Source organism: Drosophila subobscura, chromosome J (assembly GCF_008121235.1).
Source record: "Drosophila subobscura isolate 14011-0131.10 chromosome J, UCBerk_Dsub_1.0, whole genome shotgun sequence".
Taxonomy (NCBI): domain Eukaryota; kingdom Metazoa; phylum Arthropoda; class Insecta; order Diptera; family Drosophilidae; genus Drosophila; species Drosophila subobscura.
The window spans coordinates 1,049,156-1,062,450 of NC_048532.1; the positions used below are offsets into that span (position 1 = coordinate 1,049,156).

At 43.0% G+C, this 13,295-nt stretch overlaps 2 protein-coding genes across 3 annotated transcripts in view; one reads left to right on the forward strand and one right to left on the reverse strand.

Annotated features, from left to right (window-relative positions):
• The first annotated feature begins 1,531 nt into the window (after positions 1 to 1,531).
• LOC117893929 lies at positions 1,532 to 2,187 on the forward strand. The gene has a single exon (XM_034800711.1). It carries the CDS (start codon positions 1,592 to 1,594, stop codon positions 1,823 to 1,825), a length of 234 nt encoding a protein of 77 aa, XP_034656602.1. The 5' UTR covers positions 1,532 to 1,591; the 3' UTR covers positions 1,826 to 2,187.
• Positions 2,188 to 4,747: 2,560 nt separating this feature from the next.
• LOC117894416 (echinoderm microtubule-associated protein-like CG42247) overlaps positions 4,748 to 13,295 on the reverse strand; it is a 55,104-nt gene continuing 46,556 nt past the window's right edge. For both annotated transcript variants that reach the window (XM_034801426.1, XM_034801427.1), the window contains 9 exons: positions 8,138 to 8,254; positions 7,581 to 7,969; positions 7,377 to 7,526; positions 7,136 to 7,307; positions 6,978 to 7,073; positions 6,498 to 6,896; positions 6,018 to 6,435; positions 5,551 to 5,947; positions 4,748 to 5,434 (listed from right to left, as the gene is read on the reverse strand). In XM_034801426.1, the coding sequence (XP_034657317.1) occupies positions 5,281 to 5,434; positions 5,551 to 5,947; positions 6,018 to 6,435; positions 6,498 to 6,896; positions 6,978 to 7,073; positions 7,136 to 7,307; positions 7,377 to 7,526; positions 7,581 to 7,969; positions 8,138 to 8,254 (2,292 nt within the window). In that variant the 3' untranslated portion in view covers positions 4,748 to 5,280. The remainder of the gene's footprint in view (positions 5,435 to 5,550; positions 5,948 to 6,017; positions 6,436 to 6,497; positions 6,897 to 6,977; positions 7,074 to 7,135; positions 7,308 to 7,376; positions 7,527 to 7,580; positions 7,970 to 8,137; positions 8,255 to 13,295) is intronic.

The window sequence follows — 13,295 nt, forward strand, 5'->3', positions numbered from 1 at the left end:
TATGTACAGATGTAACTCACGTTTCTGCAACCGAGACAATGAAGAAGACTCACAAATATGTTATGGAAGGAAAAGTACGGCACAGTTATTTCGAATAGGATTTCTGCTCAAGCGCAGCAAATTGGCCTAGGATGTAAAAGGATCCTTTGAGCAGTGGGCGATGTTGAACCGTTTTGTCCAAGTGTGCATGTCTCGCCCAGATAGACAAAAGTCATGCCGAGCCTTGTGTTAATGACAAAAAAGGACTGCGCACTTCTGCAGTGTGGGCGAGAGCGATCCATACTTGGTGTTCGGGACATGTCACGGTATTTACTGTCGAAAAACCCGTTTGACATTTGACAATTATTCATTTTTCGTTTTATTTCTTAGAAATAAACCTATGTTGCATCGTACTAAATCGATTGGTTCCAAATCGTTGCAATTGAATTGGGAGCTGACTTTTTGTCCTATTTTGTCTTGGCATCCTGTTACCATTTAGTTTCAGCTGTTCGACACGAACTATTTGGTGTTTTACGCTCTTTACACGGCAAACAAATTTACAAGACGGAATGAGGAGAGTTTTGGTTACGCACATATCGGAGTGAATCAAAAGTACTCCTACGAAATGATACGGTGGAAATCGCAATTTGCACGTTTGTCCTAATTACCTTGGAACTTAATTGCTTAATTCGAGTATTCCTTACTGAAAGGAACTGGATTTCGGTACATTTTGGGGGAGTAACGGCATGAAAACATGACCAAATTCTTCTAAGTAGCTGTTTTCATGTATGTATTTGATCATTCTATTATAATGCAATTTATATCAGATACATATATATGTACATGTGATTATGAGTAAGGACATTTAAAGATAAACCATATGTACATATGTAATTAAATTAGCCAATTTTCTAGCATCTTGCCATTTTATCCGTGTTAATAATGATAAAGATATGATAATATGATAATAAGATGATAATGATATCCAAAATATAGAGTTATGATTTCAATGCTGAAACACATCGGTCTTAATACTATTTATTAGCAGTTTTGTAAGAAAGAATAATGAACAACTCTTCTTTTTATCTGTTCAAATCAAAGGCATAAAGCATTGTCAAATCCTTCTTTCTTAGAGAATTAAATTTCAATTTCGGATTTAATGAACTTAAGATTTTTCAGATTTTAAATTTATGAAATTCCCTTCCCGCTGTAAGTTATTTTGATTCGTTTCAAAATACCATGAGACATATCCACATTTGTCTCAAAGTAGTACCAAGCAAAGGAGCATTTATAATTAGTGGGAATTGCAGTGATGCTGCACTCAGTAATTTAAATTATTTTAAAGTAGTTTTTCTCGATAGATGCCGGAAAATCCGTTACGATGCAATCGATCAGGTAAACTGTACTCACCTACCTGGCAGAGGGACGGGACCCGATATCAGACCTAACAATGCAGAAGTGATGACGCATTCCACCATCCCTCGAGCTGCGCAGGTAGAGGGTGAGTCACCATCGGGTATAAAAGCATTCCCGGCCAGACCCAGAGTATCATTCGAACTACGTTTATCAGTCTGTGCAGATCATAGGCACCAAGTCTTCTCTCAACTGGAAAATGTTTACCGAAGCAGATCAGAGTTCCAACTCCAGGACTGCTGTCCTGGAGAAGAGCTCTCTCACTGGCGCCGCCACCAACATGAAGAAGCTCCTGAAGACCATCAGGAGAATCTTCACCCAGTCGAAGGCGGGCAAGGACCTCAGAAAGATCCGCCACACATGCCACAGCGAAGAGGAGCATCAAAACTGGCTCAACGAGCAACTGGAGTGCAGCAAAATCTCTCTCCACTGAGGCAAGATTGGCGATACCTCTGAACATCTGTGATGAGACTTGCTTGCATGGTCGATAAATGTGCACGCTGCTTTAAACTCCAACTGTGATAAATAGAGCACAAGACTGACCTGCTTCTGTGCCTTTTTCACTGTACATGCTGCACTAAACACATTTACTCACATACATATGGATGTGTAAACATATATATGTATGTACATACATATGTATATATGTACGTCTTCAAATGCTTTAACCTTACTTAAGTAATAGCTATAATCATTGTCTTCCACTAGGTTTAGGATAATTGTCTTCCATGTTTGTTTGTTTAGGGTTCTAAATTAGACCTAAGAATAAAAATTCCCTCGAGGAAAAAAAAATCATCTGGTTATATTTATTTCTTCACAAATTAAACATCTTTAATACGCGGTACTCAGTCAGTGTATCTGTACCTTAGTGTTTTTCTATACCCGTTTGCTTTTATACAAGTGTATTTCTAAATTTCGCCCCGCCACCTTCCGCCCTCACAAACGGCGAAATCTCAAACAGCCACAATTTTAAAGATAAGAGAAAAGTAAAAACGCATGCGAGTTAAGATCGGCTCAGATCATTATTATAACCAGAAAGATATGGTGACTCTAGCACTTATGATCTCTGAGAACGAGGCATCAAACAAGACGGAAGCACAGAAGGACAAACGGACAGACAGACATGGCTATATCGACGGGGACATTGATGCTGATCAAGAATATACATACTTTATGGGGTCGGAGACGTGTCCATCTGTGAGTCACATACATACATCCACTTTGTGCACGAATACTTACAATATACCCTATTTACTCTTCGAGTACCGTGTATAAAAATCTGGTTAAATGTCAGCTTCTTCCTCGAAATAATTGTGCAATAAAATTGCCCATTTCGAGTGTCAAACTATCATATTCAGTGATGAGAACATATTTAATTTACATGGGTTAAATGGGTATCAGTATTACTATAGGGAAATATGAGCTCCAAAACAGGTGAAAATGTCTCGAAATTTCCAAGGAGGTTCACTTGTAGTGGGGCCTGTATTTGGATTTGCTGGAATGTGTCTTAAATGTTTTGTTACTTACAAAATAAGCTCGGTATAATATTTTCAACTATTGGACGAAGTTCTTATTGATTTGGGGGAAAGCAGTATGGAGATTTCTGTACACAAAACAATTTTTTGAAGAGAGAAAAATTCGGATTTTGTAGTGAACAGCAATAAAGACCAGATGTCAACCCAATTGAAAACCTTTTGTGCATACTATCTATCAAAGTGCACAGGCACGGAAGACAATTTACCACATTAAAAGAGTTAAAAGAGCATATTGCTTACTTCTAAGATAAACATATTTAATGCCAGGACGCAAAATAGCAAAGAAGGACATATGTATGTATGTATGTATGTATGTACATACATATGTATTTAATTTAATACAATTTACGAATTTTAAATTTAAGTTAATTTAAGAAAATAGAGTTCTTATGAAATTATACGTTCACTTTTTTTTGAGAAAAAACAATCATTATATAGTATGTAAGTCGATAAAACTTGAACACACTCAAATCATTGTAGATATGCATGGGTAATTCTTTAAGATGAATATTCTTATATTTCCGGCTGCCTCAAAGTTTCCGCAAGTAAATAATTTTTTTGTATTAAATCATTATTACATTTTTAACTCTTAGAGTACCGGGTATAAAAAAAAAACTAAAAATTCAAATGTTTAAATGGTCGTTTATTTTCGCGGAGATCACCATACATTCAGAGTTCAGGAAAAGTTCAGGAACTCGCCATTTAAGCCACTGTCGCACTGGACATAAATTAATATGCTGATAACTATTTTTCTCAATTTTTTTTTAAATAGTTTGTGTTAGAAAGAATTTTTCTTTAGAATTATCTATGCATGTACTTTGTACATGTGTATGTTATATGAGATTATTGTATAATTGACTATACATAAAGTTAGCTTTTACTTCGTTGAATTGGGCTTCACATCAAAGTTAATGCAATTATATGTCAGAATGTAAATTAATAACCTTTCAATAAATTTGGATAATAATATTGCGACGTCTGGTCTCGGTGGACCTTGCCAGAAAAAGTTAAGTTATGTAAGTTAACAAGTCTGTGAAGCATGACTTTTAATTTATTTTAAATAAACCACCCAAACATTCGAAGTTACATTATTTTCATCTCTCAGGGCCATTAAGGAACGAGTTGATTTGTAATTTAATGAGGGGAGGGAGATATCTCTCAGTTTTGTTCGGTGGGACAACATGGAGTAAAAGAGAGGACCGCTGCTTATTAATTCAATTACTTTGTTCGTCTCCACCTAAAGCCCTATTTGATTGGAATTTTAAGTACATTTGATTTTTTATGATTCTGTGTTTTCGGTTTTTGAGTGACTTTAAACTTGCGGATGCCATAATCTTACCTTTTTTGCATCCTTCAGATATCACAGAAGTTGGGGTACAACTAAAAACTCCGAGTACCAGGTATCTGAATTGGAAATTCCCAGTTGAATGCACGAACGGGACTTTCCCAATTGGAATATTGTGTAATTCTGTTTAATTTTTTGTAATGAGCTGCGCCACCTGTCGGCTATGTATCAACGCTGGCGCTGCCATATGATTAAAAAAATATGAAAACACTGATAGTTCCGGCCGTTGGCTTTTGTTTTTTTTTCAAACTGTTTATTTACTTCAACGCTTATGATAAAAGTTGCTTTAACAATACACATATGTAAGTATATATGTATGTATGTATGCATGTACATATGGATGTATGTATAAGTTGGAAGTGCACTATTTGGTTTGCATTATCCGTATGGTTGGGTGTGTTTGTGGTGAGGTGCATGTCTGTCTGTCACTTACTGTCTGCTTATGTTGTTACTGCATTTTCATTTGTTCGGGGAAGGTGAAGGTACCACCGACACACCGAGACATAGACGTTTTGGAAAATTAAGTATAGTTTGTCAGGCTTTGACTGCGGCTCTTCGCTTCGTAAAGTTATAGTTGTAGTATCCACCAGTGGCATTCATAGTTAGTTTCAGTTGTTTAATCAAATGGGGAAGGCAAAGACAATTGCAGATGGCAAGACCAACGGAAGATTCTCGGAGTGGAAGCCGGGTTTGTGCACGGTTTGCTCGTGATGTTTCTCTCTTAAAAATGTCTCGGAAATGTTAAATTTCGTTCGTATTAATGTGCAATTATCTAATAATAATATTTCGTTCATCTAAAACCAAAGTGGGATGCTGGCCAATTGTTGTTTGTTGAAATCTATAGCAAGCACAACACTGTCCAGAATCGAACCATTTGGAATGGAGTTACTGATAGTCGACAGAGTCGCTGTCCAGCAATGTGGAGGAGACCCTCGATGTGCGGCGGTTCCAGTAATCCGTGTAGCACGACTCATACTGGGCAGTGGTGCGCCACGGTGGCCATTTCAGCTATTCCTCGACAATGTCCCACACCATGAGCGAAGCGTCTGTGCCGCCCACCGTGATGAGGGTGTGATCCCCACACAGGAAGCGGGCGCAGGCTAGCATGCCAGAGTAAACCTTGGACTCGTGGAATTCGGCGCGCGGTGAGATGCACGGATACCTGTGGAACCGCATCGGATTAGCTAATTACATCATGGGCACTCCACCTCATTCGACCGCATTCCCATTCCCATCCCATCCCATCCCATCCCATCCCATCCTATCGCCACAGCTCACCTGAACAAACGCAAATATCCCTCGGCATCGCCAGAGGCGAGCATATCGTGTCCGGCCGAGCGACTGCAGGTAGCTACAATAGTGTTGGTGCTACTGTAGTAGCGATTGCTCCACTGGCCGGCCACCAGGAAGCCCACAGTGCAATTGTTGGTTAGCCACTTGACATCTTTCATGGCAATGGGACTTCGCTCCGGCGACAGCGACTTGGCGTCCCAGAACAGCAGATCGAAGTCAATGGTCACCGTCTGCACAAAGTTGCCATCCATGCTCCAGTCCAAGTGAGTCAGGGGCTGAGAGCCGCGTATCTTATTGACCTTCTTGTAGGAAAATCCGTCGCGCGAGACGCGGAAGAGGTAAATGCTGCCATTCTGTGAGCCCATGGCAATCATGTCCCCAACTAAAAGTCAGAGATTGGAGAAAGAGTTGGATCGAGTCATATGGTACGTGCTTAAGGTTTTCGAGCCTACCCTGATTGTAGGCGACACAGTTGAGGGGCGAACCACAGACGCGAAGCGTCAACATCACCGCTCCGTTCTCGCAGTTGATGACCAGCAAATGGCCCTCAGTGCTGCCAGCAGCAAGAGTGCCAAATGGGTGGAAGGCCAACGCCACACACTCATATCCCGTCTGAATGGTCCAGATCAGTTTGTTCTTGCGCCACAGAGCCACATGCTTGTCGTGGCCAGCCGTCGCATAAAGCTCGTCATCCGGATGCGCGGCCAGACCCCAAAGCTGCCGGCCATGTCCAAAGACCACCTGTGTGAATCGGCGCTGCAGCGAGCCCTCGAGGATGTTGTTGCGGGTTGTGCCTACATAGATGTTTCCATCGTTTCGCCCAGGACGCTGGGGGTATATGGTTCGCACGCCGCCAGCTGCTTCGGGAAGCTGTCAATTCAAGGGAATAAGTGAAACAAAGCTCTCTTAGAAGTGGAAAGTACCTAGTGTACCTTAGTGTCGGCTATTTTTTTGTAGTTCTGCAGTGAGTCCCAAGCGGCTATCTTGCGGTCCTTTTCCCCGCCCGATAACAGCGTTCCCTCTCCGAGCATGATCAGACAGCCGATGCCCTTGTTGTGGGCTTCGAACTCAGTGCGGACGAAGTACGCGCCATCGGAGTCTACAGAGTAGATGGTGATGAAGCCATCCGAGTCGGCCGTTATGACATCGCCATCCGGCTCGAATTGAACGCTCGTTACATGCGAGCGCGATGGTTGCTTGACAATGTCCGTGCGCTCGAAGAATCCATCTTTGCGCCGATGCCAGAAGGCCAGGTGGCCTCTCCCGTGTGTGATGATGAGATTGTCATCCAGGGGATGGAACGCGGCTCCCGACAGGCCCTCCTGTAGTGTCTGCAATTGCCAAGTGGAGCGGCCCAGGGATTGATTAGTCTAGAACGTCGCTTCATAAGATCATTTGGGCGTTGGACTTACGGCCACTTTGCCCAGCAGGTGACCCCATTGCCATTGCCAAACGGAAAGGATGCTCTCACGGCCGCTGTCCACGGCGAGGATGTAGCTGCCTCCGTTCTGCAATGGAAAGTATAGGGTTTAGGGTTTTAGCCAAAGTATTTTCCATGTCTACATTTTACCAGCTGCGAGAATGCCACGGCAGTGACGCCACTATCTAGTTCGCCCATCCCAAAGACGTAGAGTGTCTGCAGGGACTCTGTGCTCCAGATCCGGACGTGTGCCTGCGACTTGCGATCCCGTCCAGCTTTTTGGCCCGAGGCCACCAGCTCCCTGGAGGGATGTACATCCATACTGGAAAACATATGAAAATATATGAAAATGTAGACTGTAGAACCACAGTAGGGGCAATAGACACTTTACCACATAATATCTTCAGTATGACCTGTGTAATGACGCTGGGCATCCTCATCCCGATCAAATAGCACGGCCACAGCGGCCACGTAATAGAGCAGCTCCCCGGACGGCAAAACCCAAAGGTTCCGCCGAGCATCGATGCCCCGATAGCCATGGCTGAAATAAGTTACTTGATAGGTACAGACGGTACAGAGAATACTCCCAGCTTACACCCATTGGAGTTGTAACTTTTTGTCCGGCGGCGAATTGTCGGCCGACGCATGGTGAACGGGCGGATAGAAGGTGCGCCTCAAGCCCCTGATCGTAACCTTCGTGGGCTCCTCCTTCATGATGTCCAGCATGGTGTACTCCCCATTCGGGCGCAAGATCTCACTTTCCGGCGCATAAAGTATGCGCGGCCGGCTCTTGCTCCTTGGCCTTGCCCCACGCAACGGCACCTTGGGCAGCTCGTCCGTGGGCAGTATGGGTGCGGCGGCCACAACCGAGGGTCTCGACCGCGACCGTCTGATAGGTGAGCCGGCAATAAGAGCAGTGCCCGTGGCCAGGTAGAAGGTGTCCACGTCGGCGAACTCGTTCCGCAGCTGGGAGAAACTGCGGACCTGCGTGTGAGCGAGTTGAAGGTTAGAAACCAATTCGTCAACTCATTTTGTAAGTACGGGTAAGGCTTTAAATCTGTGTCTGGGTCTGGGACTGGGTCGGGAGGGTCTTCATTAAGTTATTAGGCCGCGTCAAGGTCGATGTAGCCGTTTCTTACTGCCGTTGCTTACCTCCTGGCCAGTGCCTGTGTACATTTTTTTTGCTCCGTTAATTTTCAGCACTTGACCCAAATCCTCGAGCACTTCCTCGAACGGCTGCGAGGTGCGTAGGTTTAACAAAACGCGACACTGTAAGGGTAGAGAGCGAGAGGGTGGTAAGTGGTAGCTCGCAAGTGCTGGTTGTGTACATAGAATTACGTGTGAAACATGGTCGAGTAATTAGTTTGTATACATAAAAACATATTTATGTATGTACATACAATGTACGTACATACATACATATGTACATATATACATCTATATGTACATATGTATGGGTGTAGTTGAGGCCCTTCAACACATTTGACTTGACCTGCGATCAAAAATGTAGTCACGGCACGCAACTTCCGCTTGGGTCCTGCCTCGGATCCTACTCCCCCTAAGATCCACTAATATTTATAATTATAAGCTGTCGTCGACTTTTTCACCTGCCCTCTGTGTAAGCCTCCTCATCCAGGTCCACAAATCGAGTCCGTGACCGACCTAGTTTGAGTATTGTATTTGTGCACAAAGTGAATGTATGTAACGCACAGAAGGAAACGTTTCCGACCCCTTAAAGTATATTTATTCTTGACCAGCATCAATAGCCGAGTCGATTGAGCCATGTCTGTCTGTCCGTCCGTCCGCCCGTCCGTTTGTCCGTCCGTCCGTCCGTCCGTCTTGTTGAGCGCCTGGATCTCAGAGACCACAAAAGCTAGAGCCACCAAATTTTGCGTCCATACTTCTGTATGCTCACACTGTTACAAGTGTATTTCAAAAAAGAGCCCCGCCCCATTCCGCCCCCCAAAAAGGCGAAAACCTACCAAACCTACAATTTTCAAGATAAAAGAAAAGGGAATGATCATATCTACCAGATCACCAAATTGTGATCCGATTGGATCATTATTATAGCCACAATGAAGAAATTAATTTGCAGTGGCTAAACCCACCCTGTCCCGCAGCTTTTCTTGTTTTTTTTTCACATTCTCTCATTCACACTCTGTTTCGCGCAGTGAGCGGCATCTGCCTCTGACACGTCTCTGCCTCTGCCTCTGCAGTGTGTGGCTCTAGGGGAGGGTGGCGAGCTAAAGGAGCGTGTTGGAGTGAGTAGTGTTGTTTATGTAGATGACAGATGAAGAAAAAATGTAAAATTTGACAAGTAACCGCTTAGGGGCAGATGTAGTACTGAGTGCCGGGTATAAAAGTTGTGACGCGTAAGAAGCGTCTCACACGTCCCTTCTCGTTTATAATGCTTAATACATTTTATTTGTTGTTACCAAGGTGAGGTGGACGAGTCAGAGGTAAGGAATGGACAGCATTGTTTGCTTTCCCCTTGATGTGGATGTGGCCGCTGTTGTTGCTGTTGTTGTTGTTGCACTTGAGCTTGTGCTTGTCATAACTGGGTGAGCCCCACCCAATTGGGTGATGGTGCGGCCAGAAGAAGGATGCGCTTTGTTGCTTTTGTCGATTGGCGCTTCACTTTGGCTTTCCTGTTCTCGCTGCTTCTTTTTGGAGTAGAGCACTTGAGTTTTAATGACCTCCAGGGCCCTGATAACAGCTATTCACGCGTGCTGAAGAAGAATCTGTCTTGGTCCCTCTTCTGCCATCACCCCCTTCTCTGCCGTCTCCACCATACGGCTATCCCATTAAATTTAAGCAGCGGCCAGACCACGGAGATGGGTGATACCACTGTTTATCCAACTCCCCACGTCGCGCAGGCGACAATTTGGCGAGTGAGCACACGATAAACTTTCGCCGTGTCTGGGCAAACTCGGTTTAATATATGAATTTAGTTGGGTTTCGAAGAAGGCGTTGGCTTAATGGTTTTATGTCCGTGTTGAGTGGTTTTCCCCGAGCATCACTACTTCTTAATTTTCCGGTGAGATCCGACTGATTGCACTACTCGACAAAATCGCAATTAAGGAACCAAACCAACTTTTTCTGATCGATTTCGGGCATTATATTTTGTTAATGAACTAAGGGTTTTCTTCTATGCCAGAACTTTTATAACAATTTTTAAAGTCTGGTATTTTTCTTTAAACTTTTTTCAGAGGTAGCGGTTTGTTGTTACACATAACTTAAGTATCTTGAGCTAAAGCCTAAGCTAAAGTCCTTTACAAACAGATCTAAGATACTTAAGTTATGTGTAAAAACAAAGCAATAACTCCAAAAAAACTTAAACAAAATTCCAGATTTTTAAAATTAAAAAAAAAAGTTCTTTTGAAAACAAAAAAAAAACGAGAATAGACGTTTGAAACGCTATTTACGCGTCACAACTTTTATACCCGGTACTCAGTACAACATCTGTACCTTAGCGGTTTTTATCAAATTTTACATTTTTTCTTCATCTGTCATCTGCATCTACAACGCTACTCACGCCAACACGCTCCTTTAGCTAGCCTCGGTAGCACGCTAGCACGGTAGAGGCAGAGGCACAGGCCGCTCACCACACGAAGCAGAGTGTGCCGTTCTTAGTTTTCTCGTATCTTTAAAATTGTGAATATCGCAGATTTTTGCGCGATTTGCGGGCTGGGCCTCTTTTTATACCCGGTACTCGAAGAGTAAATAGGGTATATTGTATTTGTGCGGATAACGGTTGTATGTAACGCACAGAAGGAAACGTTTCCGACCCCATAAAGTATATATATTCTTGATCAGCATCAATAGCCGAGTCTATGTCTGTCTGTCTGTCTGTCCGTCTGTCCGTCCTGATGAGCGCCTAGTACTCAGAGACTATAAGAGCTAGAGCCACCAAATTTGCATCCAGACTTCTGTATGCTCACACTGTTACAAGTGTATTTCAAAAATGAGCCACGCCCCCTTCCGCCTCCGCAAAAGGGCGAAAACCTCCCAAATCTGAAGATAGCAAAAAACTAAAAACGCCATTCCGTAGGGAATGACCTTATCTATCAGATCACCAAATTGGGATCCGATTGGATCATTATTATAGCCACAATGAAGAAATTAATTTGCATTAGCCAAACCCACCCCGTCCCGCAGCATTCACATTCTGCTTCGCGCTGTTTATGGCCTGGCCCCTGACACGTCACTGCCTCTGCCTCTGCCGCTGCCTCTGCCTCTGCCGCGACTCTGTAGTGTGTGTTTCTAGGGGAGGGTGGCGAGCTAAAGGAGCGTGTTGGCGTGAGCAGTGTTGTTAATGTAGATGACAGATGAAGAAAAATGTAAAATTTGACAAATAGCCGCTAAAGTGCAGATGTAGTACTGAGTGCCGGGTATAAAAATTGTGACGCGTAGGAAGCGTCTCACACATCCCTTCTCGTTTTTATCGTGTGTTTTTTATATTTTTTGATCTATCGGCTTTTATTTGATATTGTTTCACTCGTTACATTTTTTAGTATTTTGATTTACAGGGCCGACGCATGTCCTTTATGGGTCGTTAGGTTAACTGGTTCAGGTGTCATCCTAACCGGACTAGACCCTAACGATTGCTTGAAACTGCCACCGTTCGCCTGTATTTATCGCAATGTATTAATGGTTTATCAAATCGGTACACCTGCAGCACACCGTTTGAAACTAAGATGCTAACGGAATGGTTGGCGCAACCATTAAGTAAATAAGTGAGGAATAATCTTTCATACTATACTTCAAGTGAGTACTAGAACTAACACAATTACAAGTCTATTTTAGTTCGTTGAGCACATTTGGTCAGTCGAAAATAACTTTCTCTTGCATAGAGGAAGCTTTTCCTTCACAGCCCAAATCGAGTGTCACTTAATTTGCCGGAAAATGAATTGAAGGGACAGAAGCTGAAAGATGCTTTCAATAATTTTGTGCAATACCTTTTTGGTCCGAGAGGCAGACGGTCCATGTCTCTAGCATTAATTATGTATGATAATATCTCAGTCTCTCCCCTTGTGCGTGTGTGTGGGTACCCAGATATGCATACAGACATGCAAACTCACACACAGGAGCTATTCAAAGTATGTTCTGATGATGTACACAGAGAGGCCTTGGCATTGACTACTCGTATAAACAAATATAATTATGTGAGCAAATAATTGCATTACCGAGAACGTTGCCAGCTCCAATCACGTGACCCCAAACAAATGGCGTTTGTTAAGCGAATTACGTGCACTTTTCGTATGGGGGCTCAGGCTCGGCTTTCCCCATTCAGGAACTGCGCGTGGGGGTGACAAGTGGGAGGGAGGGAGCAGGAAGAAACTGCAAACAGCTGCCGGAAGGAAACAGGCATCGACGTGGACACAGGACCTTCATCTGGCTGTGCATTCGATGTCCTGTGTGTGATTAAAATTTTCAGAATTTCTCATTTCTCTCCGCTATTCCCCTTCCCCTTCCATTCCCCTTCCCATCCTTTAAGGGGGTATTCCTGAAATTCAATCGATGGGCCGTTGCATGGCTGATTTAATCTTGGTGACGTCCAAACCACTCCACATTTTTCAAATACTTTCGTTTGCTTGCTCCACTCCGATACAAAGGAATTCCAATAAAACACAAAAATGCAAAAAACAAAAGACGTTAAACTGCAGGGGCAGTAGAAGCGACAGCTTTGTAGTCCTTATTGCCGCCATCTACGTCCGTAGAGTTGCATAAAGGAACCAAATCTATTTAAATGAAAAAGTGGGGGCAGAATACACAAGTTGTCTCAGCGATTGAGGTTACATCGGATCTAAGAACTATTTGAGCCCAAAATTTAGTTGGAAATATAGGAACTGGCTATGTATTACCTACAGAAAAATTTTCAACGATGCAAATACGTTCATACATAAGTATGTACATATGTATGTATGTATGTACATATGTATGTATGTACATATGTATGTATGTTCATATGCATCAGGGTTATCCATATAATCTTCCGCTATCTACGAAATACTTTAGTTCGGTTTTTGGTTAATCTCTAAGGTCTCTAATTGGTCTACTTATCTGTGGGTCCGAAATCCAAGGTTGTTGCAAACTGACATATCCGTTACATAATGCATGTTCATTTTGTCATTGGTTCCGTTGTTCACTACTCCTTTTTGAATTTACCCCTTTGCTACTCTATTTGAAATGAAATGACTGTAGCTTGTATATACTTATGTATCTACATATCCTGAAAAGCGTTCAAACGAATACATCAACTAAGAGTCAAGCCAAAAAACAAAGGCAAGAGCTAAATACAATGTGACAC